General features: G+C 51.7%; 1 protein-coding gene across 16 annotated transcripts in view; it reads right to left on the bottom strand.

Annotated features, from left to right (window-relative positions):
• The window catches only part of DLGAP4 (DLG associated protein 4), a 228,625-nt gene that overhangs the window by 37,949 nt on the left and 174,791 nt on the right, over positions 1 to 15,885 (bottom strand). For all 16 annotated transcript variants that reach the window (XM_021921088.2, XM_031656729.1, XM_021921087.2 and 13 more), the window contains one exon: positions 526 to 887. In XM_021921088.2, the coding sequence (XP_021776780.1) occupies positions 526 to 887 (362 nt within the window). The remainder of the gene's footprint in view (positions 1 to 525; positions 888 to 15,885) is intronic.

Genomic DNA, 15,885 nt, shown 5'->3' with positions numbered 1-15,885 from the left:
CAAGGCCCGAGAGGGCTCTGGGCAAAGTTCCCCTCGAGCAACCCCCATGGCTCAAGGGCCCTGGGTCCTGGGCCCCTGGCCCATCAGCGTCTATGCTCCATGCTGCTCCTGCCGCCAAGCGGGGCTATGGCCTCCGCACCCGAGCTGACCTTGGATTAGAGAACTGTTAGGCCAGTCCCGCCTCCCACGGGCCAGCTGGCAGGGCAAAGGGTGGAGTGGACAGACAGACAGTGGACAAACAGTGGACAGGAGATGGCTGGCTGAGTGTAACTACATTCACTGGGACAACCCACTGGAGAAGCAGAAACACATGCCCGCGGCTGCTGACCAGCGGCACGTGTGGGCAGACACCAGTGAGGCGTGGCTATGGGTGGAATTCGGTTTGCCCACTTGGGGCTGATCCCCCAAAATAGAGAGACAAACCACCTTTTCCCAGGAGACCTAGTGGGCCTCCACCAGATGTAATTACACGCAGGCAGGTGCACGGAGTGGGCTGAGGACACACAGTGCAAAAGGAGCCCCTACTTGTATTCCTATTGATGACAGTTTCCTTTTGGGGGCGGCCTCGGGGTGGGACTCAGAGCTGGTCAGCGTCCCTTGTTCACTTTTCAGAGATGCATGTTTTGGGGGTGGCTCTGGGGCTTCAGGGGCTGGGGCGACTCCACCGCGTGTCACGCTGGGCGGTCGGGTACTGCTGTCCAGGCTGTCTGATGAGTTGCTCAGGCCCGACTGGCTAGTCACCTCACTCTTGTGGTCCTGGCTGTCCAGGTAGGTGTCCTGGGCAGACTCAGTACTGCTCTGGACTGTGACTGAGATGAACGGCTTTGAAGTGGTGCGTGGAGGGACCGGTGGCGGGGTCTTCTTATACGCCACTAGGCATGATGAACCTGCAGATGGATGAGAGAAGGGCGGGGGAGAGGTGAGATGGTGAAGCCCCCAACCCTCTCAAGCCCCTTCCAGTGCAGAAGCCCTGCCTGACTTGGCCCTAGCTCTGGCCTTAGCCATTCTGTCCACAAGGATTTCTGGAGCAGGGAGAATGAGGGTCAAGATAGCAACGACCAAGACAGACACACACAGGCCCTACCCACCCTCATTCGAGAGAAAGTCTTGAGGGGATGCCACCACTGGCCAAAGATATCCCCCACGTCAGTCACACACAAACCTTATTATCCAGCAGGGGCATGTGCTAGGTGAAGTGCGTGGGGCCACAAGGCTCTGACAGACCCTGACCCGTGTCGTGGGGAGGTGGTGACAACTGAGATGTCAAAACAGCTAAGGAATGGTTAACCTTGCTATCTTCAAGGTCACTGAGAGACTCAGTGCTCCCCTGGTCTTTTCCTTCCACACCACCTTCCCTCTCCCTTATTCCCTCTGCTTGGATGCCCCTCTCCATCCGGTCAAAAATGAACACATTCGGCCGGGCACGGTGCCTCATGCCTGTAATCCCAGCACTTTGGGAGGTCGAAGCGGGCAGATCACCTGAGGTCAGGAGTTTGAGACCAGCCTGACCAGCAGGGAGAAACCCCGTCTCTACTAAATATAGAAAATTAGCTGGGCGTGGTGGCACATGCCTGTAATTCCAGCTACTCGGAAGGCTGAGGCAGGAGAACTGCTCGAACCCAGGAGGTGAAGGTTGCAGTGAGCCGAGGTTGCATCATTGCACTCTAGCCTGGGGAACAAGAGCGAAACTCCATCTCAAAAAACACACACACACACACACACACACACACACACACACACACACACACACATCCTTCAGGGTCCAGCTAACCCCCTCCCCTATCTTGCCATTCCTGCCCCACCTCTTCCTCCTTATGGGAAACCCTGTACACTGGTCTGCCTCCCTGTTCCCCACTGAGATTCCCAGAGCCAGGCCCTGCCATGGGTAGGAACCTGAGCCATCTCTGAATCTCACCCCGATTCCAGCCAGGGGCTGACCCACAGCAGGGGCCCAAAACACCAAAGGCCCACTGCTTGCTTCTCAGACGATGAACTCTGTTGGCAATAGAAACTGCTTTTCCAACAGTAGCTACCTGCTAGGAGAGTGAGGTTGGATCTAGTGCCTTTCTCAGCACCTTAACTCCAGCTGCCTGTTGCCCTGTGAGAACTGAAACAAGCCCCTACCCTGGTCTGGGCCCACGAGCCAGATAAGCCCTGCCGTCAAGGGGCTACAATCACGGTGATGGTGACAACCCAGAAGAAACTCAAAAAACAAGGCCCAGTATCATAGGAGCTGTGGACAGAGGACTGCAGAAACCACCCATCTGCCACTATGAGATACTATCACATAACCTATCAGAATGGCTAAAAAGTGACAACATCAAATGTTATTGAGAATGTGGAGAAACAGTGATACTACTGTCATGGAAAACACATTGGCATTTTCTTATAAAACTAAACATGCAGCTAGGCATGGTGGTGCACACCTGTAATCCCAGCTACTCGGGAGACTGAGGCAGAAGTTGCAGTGAGCCGAGATCATGCCATTGTACTCCAGCCTAGGCAATAAGAGCGAAACTACGTCTCAAAAAAAAAAAAGTTTTGGTAGAGATGGGGTCTCACTATGTTGCCCAGGTTAGTCTCAAATTCCTGGACTCAAGGGATCCTCCTGCCTCAGTCTCCCAAAATGCTGGGATTATAGGTGTGAGCCACTGTGCCTGGCCTATAACATTCTTGAAGTGACCTAATTATCGAGAACAGATTAGTAGTTGCCAGGGGCTAGGGCAGAGGAGGTCACTAGGGAGAGGGTGAAGGGGAGGGCAGGAGGGAAGTAGGTGTGGCTATAAAAGGGTAACAAGAGGGACCCTTGTATGAAGTGATAGAATAGTTCTGTATCGAGTGTGGGGATGGTTACATGAATGCATGCATGTGATAAAATTGCACAGCACTAACACACACACAAGTGAACACAAGTGGAACTGGGGAAATCTGAATAAGGTGGGTGGATTATATCTGTTGACATTCTGGATGTGAGAATGTATTACAGTTTTGCAAGATCTTACTATTGAGGGAAATTGAGTAAAGGGTACGAAGAACCCCTTTGTATTATTTTTACAACTGCATGTGAATCTACAATTGTCTAAAAATTAAAAATTTAATTTTTTTTTTTGAGATGGAGTCTCGTTCTGCCACCCAGGCTGGAGTGCAGTGACCAGATCTCAGCTTACTGCAAGCTCCGCCTCCTGGGTTTATGCCATTCTCCTGCCTCAGCCTCCTGAGTAGCTGGGACTACAGGCGCTCGCCACCTCGCCCGGCTAGTTTTTTGTATTTTTTAGTAGAGACGGGGTTTCACCGTGTTAGCCAGGATGGTCTCGCTCTCCTGATCTCATGATCCGCCCGTCTCGGCCTCCCAAAGTGCTGGGATTACAGGCTTGAGCCACGGCGCCCGGCCTACAAATTTAATTTAAAATAATCCATCTGTTCATCCAATAGACATCTATGGAACCAAGGCCTTGTACTGGATTCCAGGAAAGCCAGGAGCCCTCATCCGCAGAGAAACAGCTCTGCAGTGAGTTCTTTGAAAGTAACACATGCCACGATGTTAAGCCCAGGGAACTGGATGCTGTGCCTTGTGCCCAACCTAGTCCAGAGGCGGACAAAGTGCTCTGAGTTCCAAGCCAAGAGCACTCACTTCCTACTCATCTGTTCGAAATGTCCCAGTCCTGCTCAGGCCTTGAGAAAACTCAGGGATCCCCCAGACAGACACCTGCATCTCTGGTTACCAACCAAACAGCAGTGTGCAGGCAGAAGGACAGCCACCTCTCTGGGCCAGAAGAAAGGCAGCAGGGAGGCAGGAGGTAGGGCTCAGGTCAAAAGGAGTATGGCCCTCTAACACAACATCCTGCGAGAGGGGGGACAGGCCTGCTCAGCGAAGAGGAGCGCCTGCGTTCAGCTGGCCACAAGGCACAGGCTGCAGGCCAAAAGCTGGGTCATTTACTAAGCTGTGCTCAGCAGCTTTGCGGCTTTGTAATGTAAGCCTCAGTGCCTGTGAGGTAGAGATCATGATTATGCCCACTTTGCAGGTGGGGCGTGAAGCTCAGGAAGGTTGGACAACTTGCTCAGATTGCAGGAGTAAGCAGCAGCCGCATCTGCTCCATGGCACAGCCACCTCACTCTGCTCTCCAGGCCTTGGGCCCCTCCTCGCTGGGCTGGGCTGCAGGTGTTTGGCGCCTTCACTCATCACCATACCCCTACAGCATCCTGCTGGGCCCTGGGACCAGTCTGCAGGGGTACACCAAACCAAAATCTGACTGTGGGAGTAGAAAGGGCCTTGACTGAGGCTGAGGCCTGGCTTCCAGGCTCCTGCTTGCCCTCTGGACTTCTCAGTACTCTCATCTGTTCCAGAAGCCAGGGTGGGAGGGATTCTCACTGGGTCACAGCATACTGTCTTCACACAGCCCTTGACAAACTCAAAGCACTGTCCCATTCATCCTCTCCCTCAAGGACAGGTGTGGAGCCTCCCATCACTGTGACTGCAGGGAAGATCCCCTCTGTGAATGCCCTCTCCACGGATGCCTGAAATTCTCTAATTTGAATCATTTTGGTGGTGATAAGGGTCCAGAAGCCAGGGGGCAGTGTGGAACCAGACTAGCCTGAGTTCAGGTCCCAGCTCTGTCACTGACCTGTTGTATGGCCCCAGTTTCCTCCTTGTAAAAAGGGCATGATTACGTAGGTTGCATTGCAGAAGCTAAGGCTGGGCCAGGCCTAGGCTTGGCATGACTCCTCATTTCTGGTACAGAGGCAACTGGGCCTGTGGACAGGGTGGGGACGGGGGCAAGCCAAATTTCTACTGCTCCCCAGCCACTGGCAGGGAGTCTGGGCTGGTTCTCTGACTGGCCCAGGAACAATTTCCCCTAAGACCTGGACGTTCATTTAGAGCAGTTCTTGAAATCTACGGCCACCAGTGCCCAGCAGAGAAAAGACTAACTCATTGAGGATTTCAGGAAAGGAATGGATTTGTTTGGCCTAAAGTCCCAAACAAATGGGTTTTTTTGCCCTAGATCAGAAAACTGAAGCCAACCTCAATTTGCTCAAAATGTTTAAAGGGGTATATATCTCCCTTAGGAGGGCAGCAGTTAGTATGGGGGAGCAAGAACTGGGCATTAAGCCTAGCTTAGGCTGTGCGACACCAGAGTCCTTGTTCCCATCTGTGGGGTAGGGATGACACTGTCCATGAAGAGTGTGCATGCAGCATTCACGGGGGTCTGGTGGGGAAGAGGCACACCTTCTTCCCAATGGAAGACAACAGGACTGCCCACAGCCAGGGTCTGGACAAAGGATTAACCCTCCAGCCTCACTCTCAGAGCTGCTAGGCCCACAGTTCTACTAAGCACCCTCAGAAGCCCTGAGCTCTGGCCTAGGCAGCCAGTTATCAGAGGGAAAGGTGACCCAGCCAGAAAGCAAGTCCAGGCCTGATTCGATAAGAGGAAAGTGAGCTTATCTTGGATCCCCTATGTCTCCTGAGGCCACAGTAAGATAAGTGGTGTTGACTAGCATACAAGATTTGGGGGCTTCAGGGGCTCCCTGGGGGGCAGGCACCCCTCTGCTCTGAGTATTACCCCCCTGGAGCAGGGAGATGGGACCTAACCTTGTACAGGAGAGCTCTCATTTCAAGTGTGTGAATGCAGGAAATATAGTGAGGAAATACCTCGCCCCCACCTCTTCCAATACCTCACCCCGGCCACTTCCTCCCCTGCTGGGGCCTTCACACATACTATTCTTCTGCCTGGAAGGCTTCCCTCAGCTACTCACAAGTTTCAGAATTTCTTCCTCTGAGAGCCTCCCCTGACTGCCCTCTCTTTTTCCACCTGGGAATCTCCATCAGAGCACTGACCACATCAGTCCATGGGCTTGGAGGAGTCACCTGACAGCTACAGGCCTGGGGCAATTGAGGGAACTCTGTCCTGCCAAATCATGCCACATGCTAGGACTGGGGTTATGCCTCAAGCACAAAGGCTCTCAATAATTTGTTGAAAGAGAAAATAAACCTCATTATCACTGCAAAAACTCTTAGTTGCAAAAAACCCAGATTATTTGGCCATACAGCAAAGGCTCCCAACACTTTAGTATCCAAGGTTCTAGGGCCCCTCCCAAACCTGAGCCCTTTCTGCTTGGTCCCTGCCCATCCATCTCGGCAGCTTCATCTCATGCCCCTCCCACCCCCTAAGCATACCACCCCCTTCCAGCTTCAGACAACCAAATGCACAGTGCACCATTCCCAAACACAGCACACCTCCGTGTGTCCAAGCCTTTACATGGGCATCGGTTTCTGCTGGAGCCCCCTTCCCCTGTCCTCCATGCTTCCTGTCATCCTGCCAACCCCTAAACCACAGCACACGAAACCACCCATCCCCGTGGGCTGCATGCTTGCCTCTCCCAACCCCCTCTCAGCCATGCAGGTCGCTCATGCCACAGCCCAGACACAAGCCAGTTGTACGATGCATCCTCTATGCAGCCTGCTCCCAGCCCCAGATATCTAGTCCAGCCTCTCTGCCTCCCAGCACCTAAGTCTTCTGCTTTTTCTAGAGAAGCTTCCTTATCTCATTATTTCTGTCTTCTACTCCAAGATTTTATCCTCCAAACTGTATTTACCAGGTCAGAATGAATTTGTTTCTGCATTTTTTTTTTGAGACGGAGTCTTGTTCTGTTACCCAGGCTGGAGCACAGTGGCGCGATCTCGGCTCACTGCACCCTCCACCTCCCAGGTTTAAGCAATTCTCCTGCTTCAGCCTCCTGAGTAGCTGGGATTACAGGCGTGCACCATCACGCCTGGCTAATTTTTGTATTTTTTAGTAGAGACAGGGTTTCACCATATTGGTCAGGCTGGTCTTGAACTTCTGACCTCGTGATCCACCCGCCTTGGCCTCCCAAAGTGCTGGGATTACAGGCGTGAGCCACCGTGCCCGGCCTGCATTTTGTTTTTTATTGTAAAGGTTATAAGATGGCCAAATACTCAGGAGTGGCTGTGACTCCATTTCCTGAGGGATGTGGAGGACATAGCAACCCCAAGAAGCTAGTCCCCTGCATGTGTCTTTGGAGGCCAGGCTGAACTTGGTCCTGAGGCCTAACACACGCCTCATGCCTGCTGGCTCCCAGGTGATGAGGGGGCAAAGAAGAGGTGGTCTGAACTCCTCAAGAGGAACAGATGCCATGGGGCCACAGACAACCTGGAAGCCATGGCTCAGGCTTTACAGCGAAGGCAGTGGGGCCAGGCTCAAGGCCCCCATGAATGGATGAAGCTGACCCCAGAGACAGGCAGACTTCCTTAACTCCCTTTGCTGGTACTGCCAAGCTAGGGAAAAGGCTCATTAGTGGGAGGGCTGAGGGCTGGTAAGATCCCACTCCCTCTCCCAGCCAGCAAGTAACTTGTCAAACCACACAGCTAAATTGGGCAACTCATCTGTGTGCTACGATAAAAACAGAGCTCAAAGACTCCCACCCACCCAGCCTCAAATCCCTCCCTCCTTTCCTCTGTTTCTTCAGCCCAAGGCAGAAGCAGCTGGGAAGAGAATTCCAAGCAGCTAGGTCAGATCAGGGACAGATTGCCTTCTCAAAGTCACTTCTCTGTTGACAGTCCATGTGACCCTCTCCTTTCCCACTGTTTCAGTCTGAGAGCCACCTCCCTCACTGTGCCTTAAGAATTAGCAACACTGGCCGGGCACGGGCTCATGCCTGTAATCCCAGCGTCTGGAAAGGCCGAGGTGGGTGGATCATCTGAGGTCAGGAAGTCGAGACCAGCCTGGCCAACATGGGGTAACCCCGTCTCTACTAAAAATACAAAAAACAGTCAGGCATGGTGGTGCAGACCTGTAATTCCAGCTACTAGGGAGGCTGAGGCAAGAGAATTGCTTGAACCCAGGAGGCGAAGGTTGCAGTGAGCTAGGATTGCGCCACTGCACTCCAGCCTGGGTGACAGAGCAAGACTCCATCTCAAAAAAAAAAAAAGAATTAGCAACATCAAACTTTACTTTCAAACTCCAGCAAGAGGGACTGGTAGCCCCTCTCACAGCAGCATCCTCCCCAAGTCCTTCTGGAGATCCTCCTCCGCCCCTCACAGCCAGGCCCCTCCCATCCTTATCTTCTCCCCCTGATCTGGAGCCAGCTTCCCTGAGACTACCACAGATGCCCTCTGGCCTTCCGACCTCCTGTCCCTCCTTCCACCCCAGCCATTTGAGGAATCCAATCATGTCACTGTTTGAAACCATTCAACAGTTTGTAGACTTGGAACAAACCAACCCTTCAGTGGGGGCATTCAGGGCCTCCAGGATCCGCATCTACCTCAGACCCCAACATCCACAGAAGCCAAGAAGTTAAAAAGGTGTCAGGCTGGTGAAGACAAAGCCACAAAGCTCAGGGAGCTAGCTCTGTCCTTGTGCCTGGTCCAGAAGCCAGGATGCACTCCCATCGGTAATGATTCTGATGCTAACAGCTGAGCTTACTGAGTGCTGACCATGGCCAGGCCTGAGCAGTGCTTCCTATACAGCTGATCCTACTTACTAATTCTATATGCGCAAAATTACCTACTCACTTGAATTTAATTGCAAAACCAACACTTAAGGGGCTCGCAGACGTGTGCCCGCTGCACACATCCCCAGCTGAGGTGGAACAAGGTGACACTCCACCTTCTCACTGCAGCTCTCATACTGTAAACAAGTATCCTTCCGCAGGTCTATTTAGTGCTATACTTTTCCCATTTGTGGGCTTTCTGTTGGTGACTTCACTGTTTAGAATGGCCCCCACATAGTGCTGAAGCACTGCCCAGTGTTCTCAGTGCAACAAGGCTGTGATGTCCCTTATGGAGAAAAGTGTTAGGTACGCTTCATCCATGCATGAGTCATAGTGCTGCTAGTCATGAGTTCAATGTTAATGAATCAACAGTATATTAAGTAAAGAATCTCTCGGCCGGGCGCGGTGGCTCACGCCTGTCATCCCAGCACTTTGGGAGGCTGAGGCGGGCGGATCACTTGAGGTCAGGAGACCAGCCTGGCCAATGTAGCAAAACCCTGTCTCTACTGAAAATACAAAAATTAGCTGGATATGGTGGTCGATGCCTGTAGTCCCAGCTATTTGGGAGGCTGAGGTGGGAGAATCACTTGAACCTGGGAGGCAGAGGGTACAGTGAGCCAAGATTGCACCACTGCACACTCTAGCCTAGGCAATAAGAGACCCTGTCTCAAAAAAAAAAAAAAAAAAAGAAAAAAAGAAAAAAACTTTCAACAGAGATACACATAACACAAGGTTACGGACTGACTGGTTGGTTGGTAGAAACGTTACGACCACAGGCTTGCAGTGACCCTGTATTGCCCAGAAGAGCAATGGTTTAGCATTCACTATGACTCTGTGACCTACAGTGAATAATGAGAATCTACTTTAGCTATCCTTTAGCTGACTGAATCCTCAAAACCAGTATGAGGGAGGTTCCCATTTCCCAAATGTAAATGCCCCATTTTACAGAGAGGTGGAGATTTGCCTCCACTCACCTCCCAGCTAGGCAGTGCTCAGGCTGCAGCCTGAAACCAGGGTGCCTGAAGGCTGACCACTACCTGATGGCCCCTCTGCTGCACTAACTACCTTTTACATGGCAGTTGTTTTACCCCTAAAAACAGGATGCGATACTCAATGTGCTCCGGGGAGGAGCCAAAGAGCTGACAGGCACGAGGTACTTTTGGATCTTGGGGTGGGCCCATGCCAATTTGTTACCACGGTTTCTGGATTAAGGAGAAAGTGATTGCCTCCTGGGAGGCAATCTGGGGGCCTTTCTGGAAGACACTGAGGTTGCCTGCGTCTAGATGTTTGGCCAGAGTCACTGAGTGGCAAGGAAATACAGAGCTTTCTGGTGAAGGGATCCTCTGTGAGCAAAGGAACAGGGCAGGACAGCCCAAAGCATGGGAAGACAGATGCTGAGAGGGGCACGGTTTGGCGAAACGTCTAACTTAGGTACCTTAGCTGGTGGAGGGAGGATAGGGATTGAGGCAAGGAGATCCAAGGAAGGCTGCCTCCTCTCAGGACTGTCAGCTTCCTGGGGCTGCTCTCAGCAGCAATGGGAACAGAGGCACCTTCTTCCTGCCATAACATCCCATTTCTCATGAAGTCCCTCCAGACTGGCCCATGGGCAGAGGATTTTACAGTGTACAGACACTGACAGCAGTTAGGAGGGAGTATCACCTACTATCTCGAGAGTCCCAGTGCACTAGGCAGCTCTGCCAGGGAGTGCCAAGGCCATTCAAGCTGAGAGTGTCCAGAATGAATCTGAATCCTCTCCTCCTCCACATCAGCCTTGCTCTCCCAGAGAGGGGCCCTGAGCACTCAGTTATCCCCTCCTTCCACCCTCCTCCATCTGCAAAGCCTCACCCCTCTACCACAAAAACACAGCTAACAGAGTCCAGCTTCTCCTTGCCCCCACAGGCCTGGTCTTTTGCCTCCCTGTTTTCTCTATGGCCCATCTTACCCACAATCACTCTTGGAACCCTGACAGTTTTTAAAAGCTCAAACTGGACTGCTTCTCCCCTTTTCTAAAGCTTTTCAAAGGCTCCCCATTCCAGGCCGGGTGAGGTGGCTCACACCTGTAATCTCAGCACTTCGGGAGGCTGAGGCAGGCGGATCACCTGAGGTCAGGAGTTTGAGACCAGCCTGGCCAACATGGTGAAACCCTGTCTCTATTAAAAATACAAAAAATTAGCTGGGTGTAGTGGCACATGCCTGTAATCCCAGCTACTCAGGGGCTGAAACAGGTGAATCACTTGAACCTGGGAGGTGGAGGGTGCAGTGAGCCGAGATTGTGCCACTACACTCCAGCCTGGGCAACAAGAGTGAAACTCCATCTCAAAAAAAAAGGCTCCCCATTCCATGCAGAATAAAATCCACATTGCTCGCCTCAGCCTACAATAGGAACTGGCCCACCCACCCCTCCCTCATTCCATTCCAGCCACACCAGCCTTTTGCTATTCCTCAAACACTCCAAGTATGCTCCCACGTGGGGTCTTTAGACCTGCCATGCCCTGTCTGAAACGAACTTCACCCTCATGTTGGCATGTCTGCTCCTTCTCATTATTATTTTAGGTTCAGCTCAAGTGGCATGTCTTCAGTGAGGACCTCCCTGACCACCCGTCTAAAGCTGTTATTCTTTCATTAAGGACTCTCCTTGTTTCATTCAAGCACAGGTCATTTATTAGCTCACATGTCTTTGGTCTCTCTCCTCTACCAGATAGGGAACCTGAGTATCTGATACAGATCCCTGATGGTGGGGAACTTGAGTCTCTCATATAATCATGGTGCTTTCTCAGTAGCAAGCTCAATACATGGTTGGGCTCAGTAAATACTTACTGAATGAATGAACAAACCCCTATTTGACAACTGGGTAAACAGAGGCACAGGGAAGCAGAATGATTTATTCCTGGTCTTTTAGTTTGGATCTAATGCCCAGGGCCAGGGCTTTGAACTTCCTTCAGATCACGCCCCACCACACACAGGAGCACAGCCTGGTGGGAGGTAGAGCCTTGAGCAAATCTGCTTGCAGCTGGGCAGTGAAGCTGTGGGAATGAGACTGCAACAAACCTTCAGCACTGAGCAATGGCAAGTGTGTGAAAAATAATCATTTCTGAAAGGTGGCAGAGAAAGCATGTGGTGCTGCCAGCAACACTTTCCGGGCAAGATGTAGGATTTGTACAGATTTAAAAGAATCATTACTGAGGCCCGGGCCAGGGGCTACTTTATCCTGACACAGCTCTGAGAGGAGTGGTAATTATCACTGATGCTTTATAGATGGGAGAAGAGGCTTTTTACTCTTATGACTGGCAGTGCAGAAAGCTCTGCTCTGCAAGGCCAGGCTGCCAGGATCTAAAATCAGTGCTCGCCATAGTGGGCTGTGTACTCTGCACAGGGCCTGAGTCCCTTCTGGGCCTTAGTTTCCACAGCTGTAAACTAAGTGAGTTTTCCCTGAATGGGGGTCACAGTTCAAATGTGTACAGGGCATCAACCCTTTCTGGCTCACAGCTGCCATGTAGGAGACCAGGGTCCAGCATTGTCAGAGCTGCCAAATGTACCAGAAATCTGGATTTTAAAATATACATTTCAAATTAGCAGAGTTTTTTTTTTTTTTTTTTTTTTTGAGACGGGGTCTCACTCTATCAGGGCTCACTGCAGCCTTGACCTCTGGGCTCAAATGATTCTCACACCTCAGTCTCCCAAGTAGCTGGGGCCACAGGCGTGCACCACCATGCCTGGTTCATTTTTAATTTTTTTGTAGAGATGGGAACTCACTGTGTTGCCCAAGCTGGTCTCAAACTCCTGGGCTCAAGCAATCCTCTGGACTTGGCCTCCAAAAGTGCTGGGATTACTGGCATGAGCCACTTTGCCCAGCCAAAGAATTTGAACGTTCCCAGCATACAGAAAAATGTTTAAGGTGATGGATATCCTAATTACTCTTATTTGATCATTACACATTATATGGATATATTACAATATCACATCTACCCTGAAAATATGTACATCTATTATATATCAACAGAAAAATCATTTGAGAAACAGCCAGTGGGAAAAAAAAATCAATTGGCAAAAAAACTCCTCTGCATTTTCAAATGGTGTTAATTCATAATTTTAAGAAATACAATGCAGGTGCGCATGCAGCGGCAGTGGCCTGTGGCACACAAGTCTATGGACTGCTACAGCAGCTGCCCCAGACCTCCTTGCTCCTTCTAGGGCTCCAGCCCCCTCCCTTGCTCCCCAGGAAGCCTGTCCATAAGAGCCTCCTCTTAGCCCGGTGGGAACCTTGAGGTGGAGAAAGCCAGGAGGAACTTCTAGGGGTGTCTCAGTTCCGGCTGGGTGAAAGCAGAGAAAGTCCCTTTTGGCCGGAAGGCCAGGTCTGGTTTCAGGCTCTTGGCACCAGAACACAGGTGGCAGGAAAGCTATATCCAGAGTGCAGACAGCCACCCTCCTTCAGGGGCCTGGAGCAGAGGCTTGAGAGGGACTTGCTCAGTTGCCAGGGCAATGCCTCCACCTGACCCCCAGCTGCTCCTTTAGGAGAGCTGCTCACTCCCCAACTGGGGTCAAGTGTATGAGGGGCTTTTTTTCTGACATGTTGGGGCCACAAGGGTGGGCCTCTAGGCACACCCACAGTCCAGGGTGGCAAGTCCTCAGTGGGTGGGAAGCTGTCTGCTGGCTGGGAGACTTCAGAAGCTCCCAGACACCTCCCACTGACAAAGGGCTGGACGTGAACTGGCCTAGCATGAAGCACTTCCACTACATCGGCTCACCAACTCTTCACCAGGCTTACCATTCTGATTTCAAAGATAAAAAATAAACAAAAAAACCCCTGAGGCTCAGAGAACTGAGTAGCCCAGGATTACACAGACAGGAAGTGGAAAAGCCAGAATCTGAGCCCAGGCTTTCCGCCCAGAACCAGTGCATTTAGCTGCTTTTTAGCCACGCCCTCCAGGGCTGGGAGTTAGGTGCCACCTGCCAGAGCCTGGCTGAGATCCTGGCCAGGCCAGTTCCCCAGTCAGGGCCTAAATGGGCCCTTTATTCCTGGGGTCCTCAGGCAGGGTTTGACTATTTCCTGAGTGGGTTAGAGGGTGGCAGCTCTGGCTTTGCTGAGCATGAGGACAGGGGCCTGGTGACCCCGGTGCAGAACCCCAGCACGTGGCTAAGGCACCCACCCTGCCCGTGACTGCTGCTGTCCACTGTCCTCCTTCAGGTCCTGCTCCCAGACACATGGCCCCACATGCTCTGACTCTCTCACCAGGAACACCGGAACTGCTGACATGGGTTCCCAGCCACTCAGGAATTCTCCAGTGTGACTGAGTCTGGTTCTAGGGATTCCCAAGGGGGCCTGGGGAAGGCTCTTTGGACTCTCACCCCACCCCAGGTCCCTCAGAGCAGCTCCATTTCCCCTTTTTTCTCTGTATAGAATTCCCACATGGTATTCTGGGACCTACCAGACTAATTCACTCTCTCACAGTACACATGAAAAAGGACCAGGAAGGCAAATGCACTCGCTGAGGATCTGGCAGCAGAGCAGGGACCCTTGCCTGGGGCTGTGAGTGTGGGAATGTTCCTGGTTTCCCCCCAGCCTGGAGAACACAGTTCCAGGCATTCAGGGAGGCACCTTCCCATAGCTAAACTCCATCTCCTCTAGCCCCGACCACTGACCTCCAAACAGTATGTCCAAATAGCATGTAGTTTCTGAAAAACCATTTCTACCACCACTGCAACCATATCCAGTAAGCAGCCTGTCAGGAAACACCTACCCCTCACCCATTCTGTATTGGAATCTGCCACAAACATCATTTTATTTATCCTCAGAGACCCACCTGCAGAGTCTGCAGTGGCCCCTGCCCCAGCCCACCCTGGACACCTTATTACCATCATCCCTAGGAGTCCAGGCTTTAAAGAGATGGTAGCGCCCAAGCTACTGTTACTAAATCACAATCTTGTTTCTCAAAGCTATAACCAACTTGGGCGGGCATGGTGACTCACGCCTGTAATCTCAGCACTTTCGGAGGCTGAGGTGGGAGGATCACTTGAGGTCAGGAGTTTGAGACCAGCCTGGCCAACATGGTGAAACCCCGTCTCTATCAAAAATACAAAAATTAGCCGGGCATGGTGTCTCATGCCAGTAATTCCAGCTACTCAGGAGGCTGAGGTGTGAGGATCACTTGAACCCGGGAGAAGGAGGTTGCAGTGAACCAAGATCACGCCACTGCACTCCAGCCTGAACAACGGAGTGAGACCCTGTCTCAAAAAACAAAAAAACAAAAAACCAACCCACTAGAAGCAGGTGCTAGTGAGCAGGAGAAGCTGCCCAGTTCAGAGCTGCCTTGGCTCCAGCACAGTGCAAAAACTTGACATGTGCAGCCTGTTTGGTCTGGTGAAGGACTGAGGGTAGAGAACGCAAAATGTGGCTTTTCAAATACTGGCTCTATCATAAGAGCTTTGCTGCTACCTTTCCAAAGCCCTAAGATCCCAGAGCCCAGCCTGGGAAGTATTACTTGGAAAGAGCCTCAAAAAAAACTACCCTCACTTCTGGAGGGCTGATGTCAAACCCTGGTGATAGGTCACAAAAGCCTGGCTTTCACAAACTGTCATAGGCCCTGTGTCCAGCAAAGCCAGACACTGCCAGGCCCTGTACACCTCGATTTGTGGCCTCTTTCACCATTCTGAATGACCAAGCGAATCCCAGAATAGAAACGCAGTGTTAACAAGCTCATTCACTGGGCCTGGAGTGGCAGGTGGCATATCAGGTGACAGGAGTAGGAGCCAAGATCCCTGGGCAGCCAAGAGTCGGGATGAGACGAATAGTGCAGGACTGAATGGGGAAAACCATGAGTTCACTTCAGGTCAGCAGAGGTAATGCTGCCTGCCTCTGTGCCAGGGACGCCCTGGGGACAGAGACACAGGAAAGGAGAGGGATTTTTTTTTCCCCTCAGAGCTTATATTAAGACACTGAGTTTGGGAACCCAAGTAACACAATTACACAAGAAAAGCGGCATATGTGGAAAAATGGCTTAGTGATGTCAGCAGACCACAGACACTGTTTGAGGATGCAGTGTTACAGGAAAGTCCCAGGACCAGAGAGGGCGCAGTCCCCACCGAACTCTGGATAATACTGAGGGTATCATAGGTAACTCCAGGCAAGGGATATTGTGAAACTGGAGCCTGATGACAGAAGGTGACCCACACAGGGAGAAGTCTCAACTCCATCCCAGCAAGTGCTTATTTACAGAGGGAAAGCCATGCAGAGTGCCAGCCACTAGGGACCCAGAATGAGCAGTCCTTGTCCTCAAGAAACCCACAGGAATGTGCAGATATGACAATGAAAAGCCTCCTCCACTGACTGGGCACTGTGGCAGTCACATGGAGTTGTATGAGAAAGCCCAGGACTGACTCAAC

This window comes from Papio anubis, chromosome 16, assembly GCF_008728515.1.
Source record: "Papio anubis isolate 15944 chromosome 16, Panubis1.0, whole genome shotgun sequence".
NCBI classification, from domain to species: Eukaryota; Metazoa; Chordata; class Mammalia; order Primates; family Cercopithecidae; genus Papio; species Papio anubis.
Note: the sequence above shows the minus strand (reverse complement) of the source record. Positions and strands in the feature narration are given on the sequence as shown.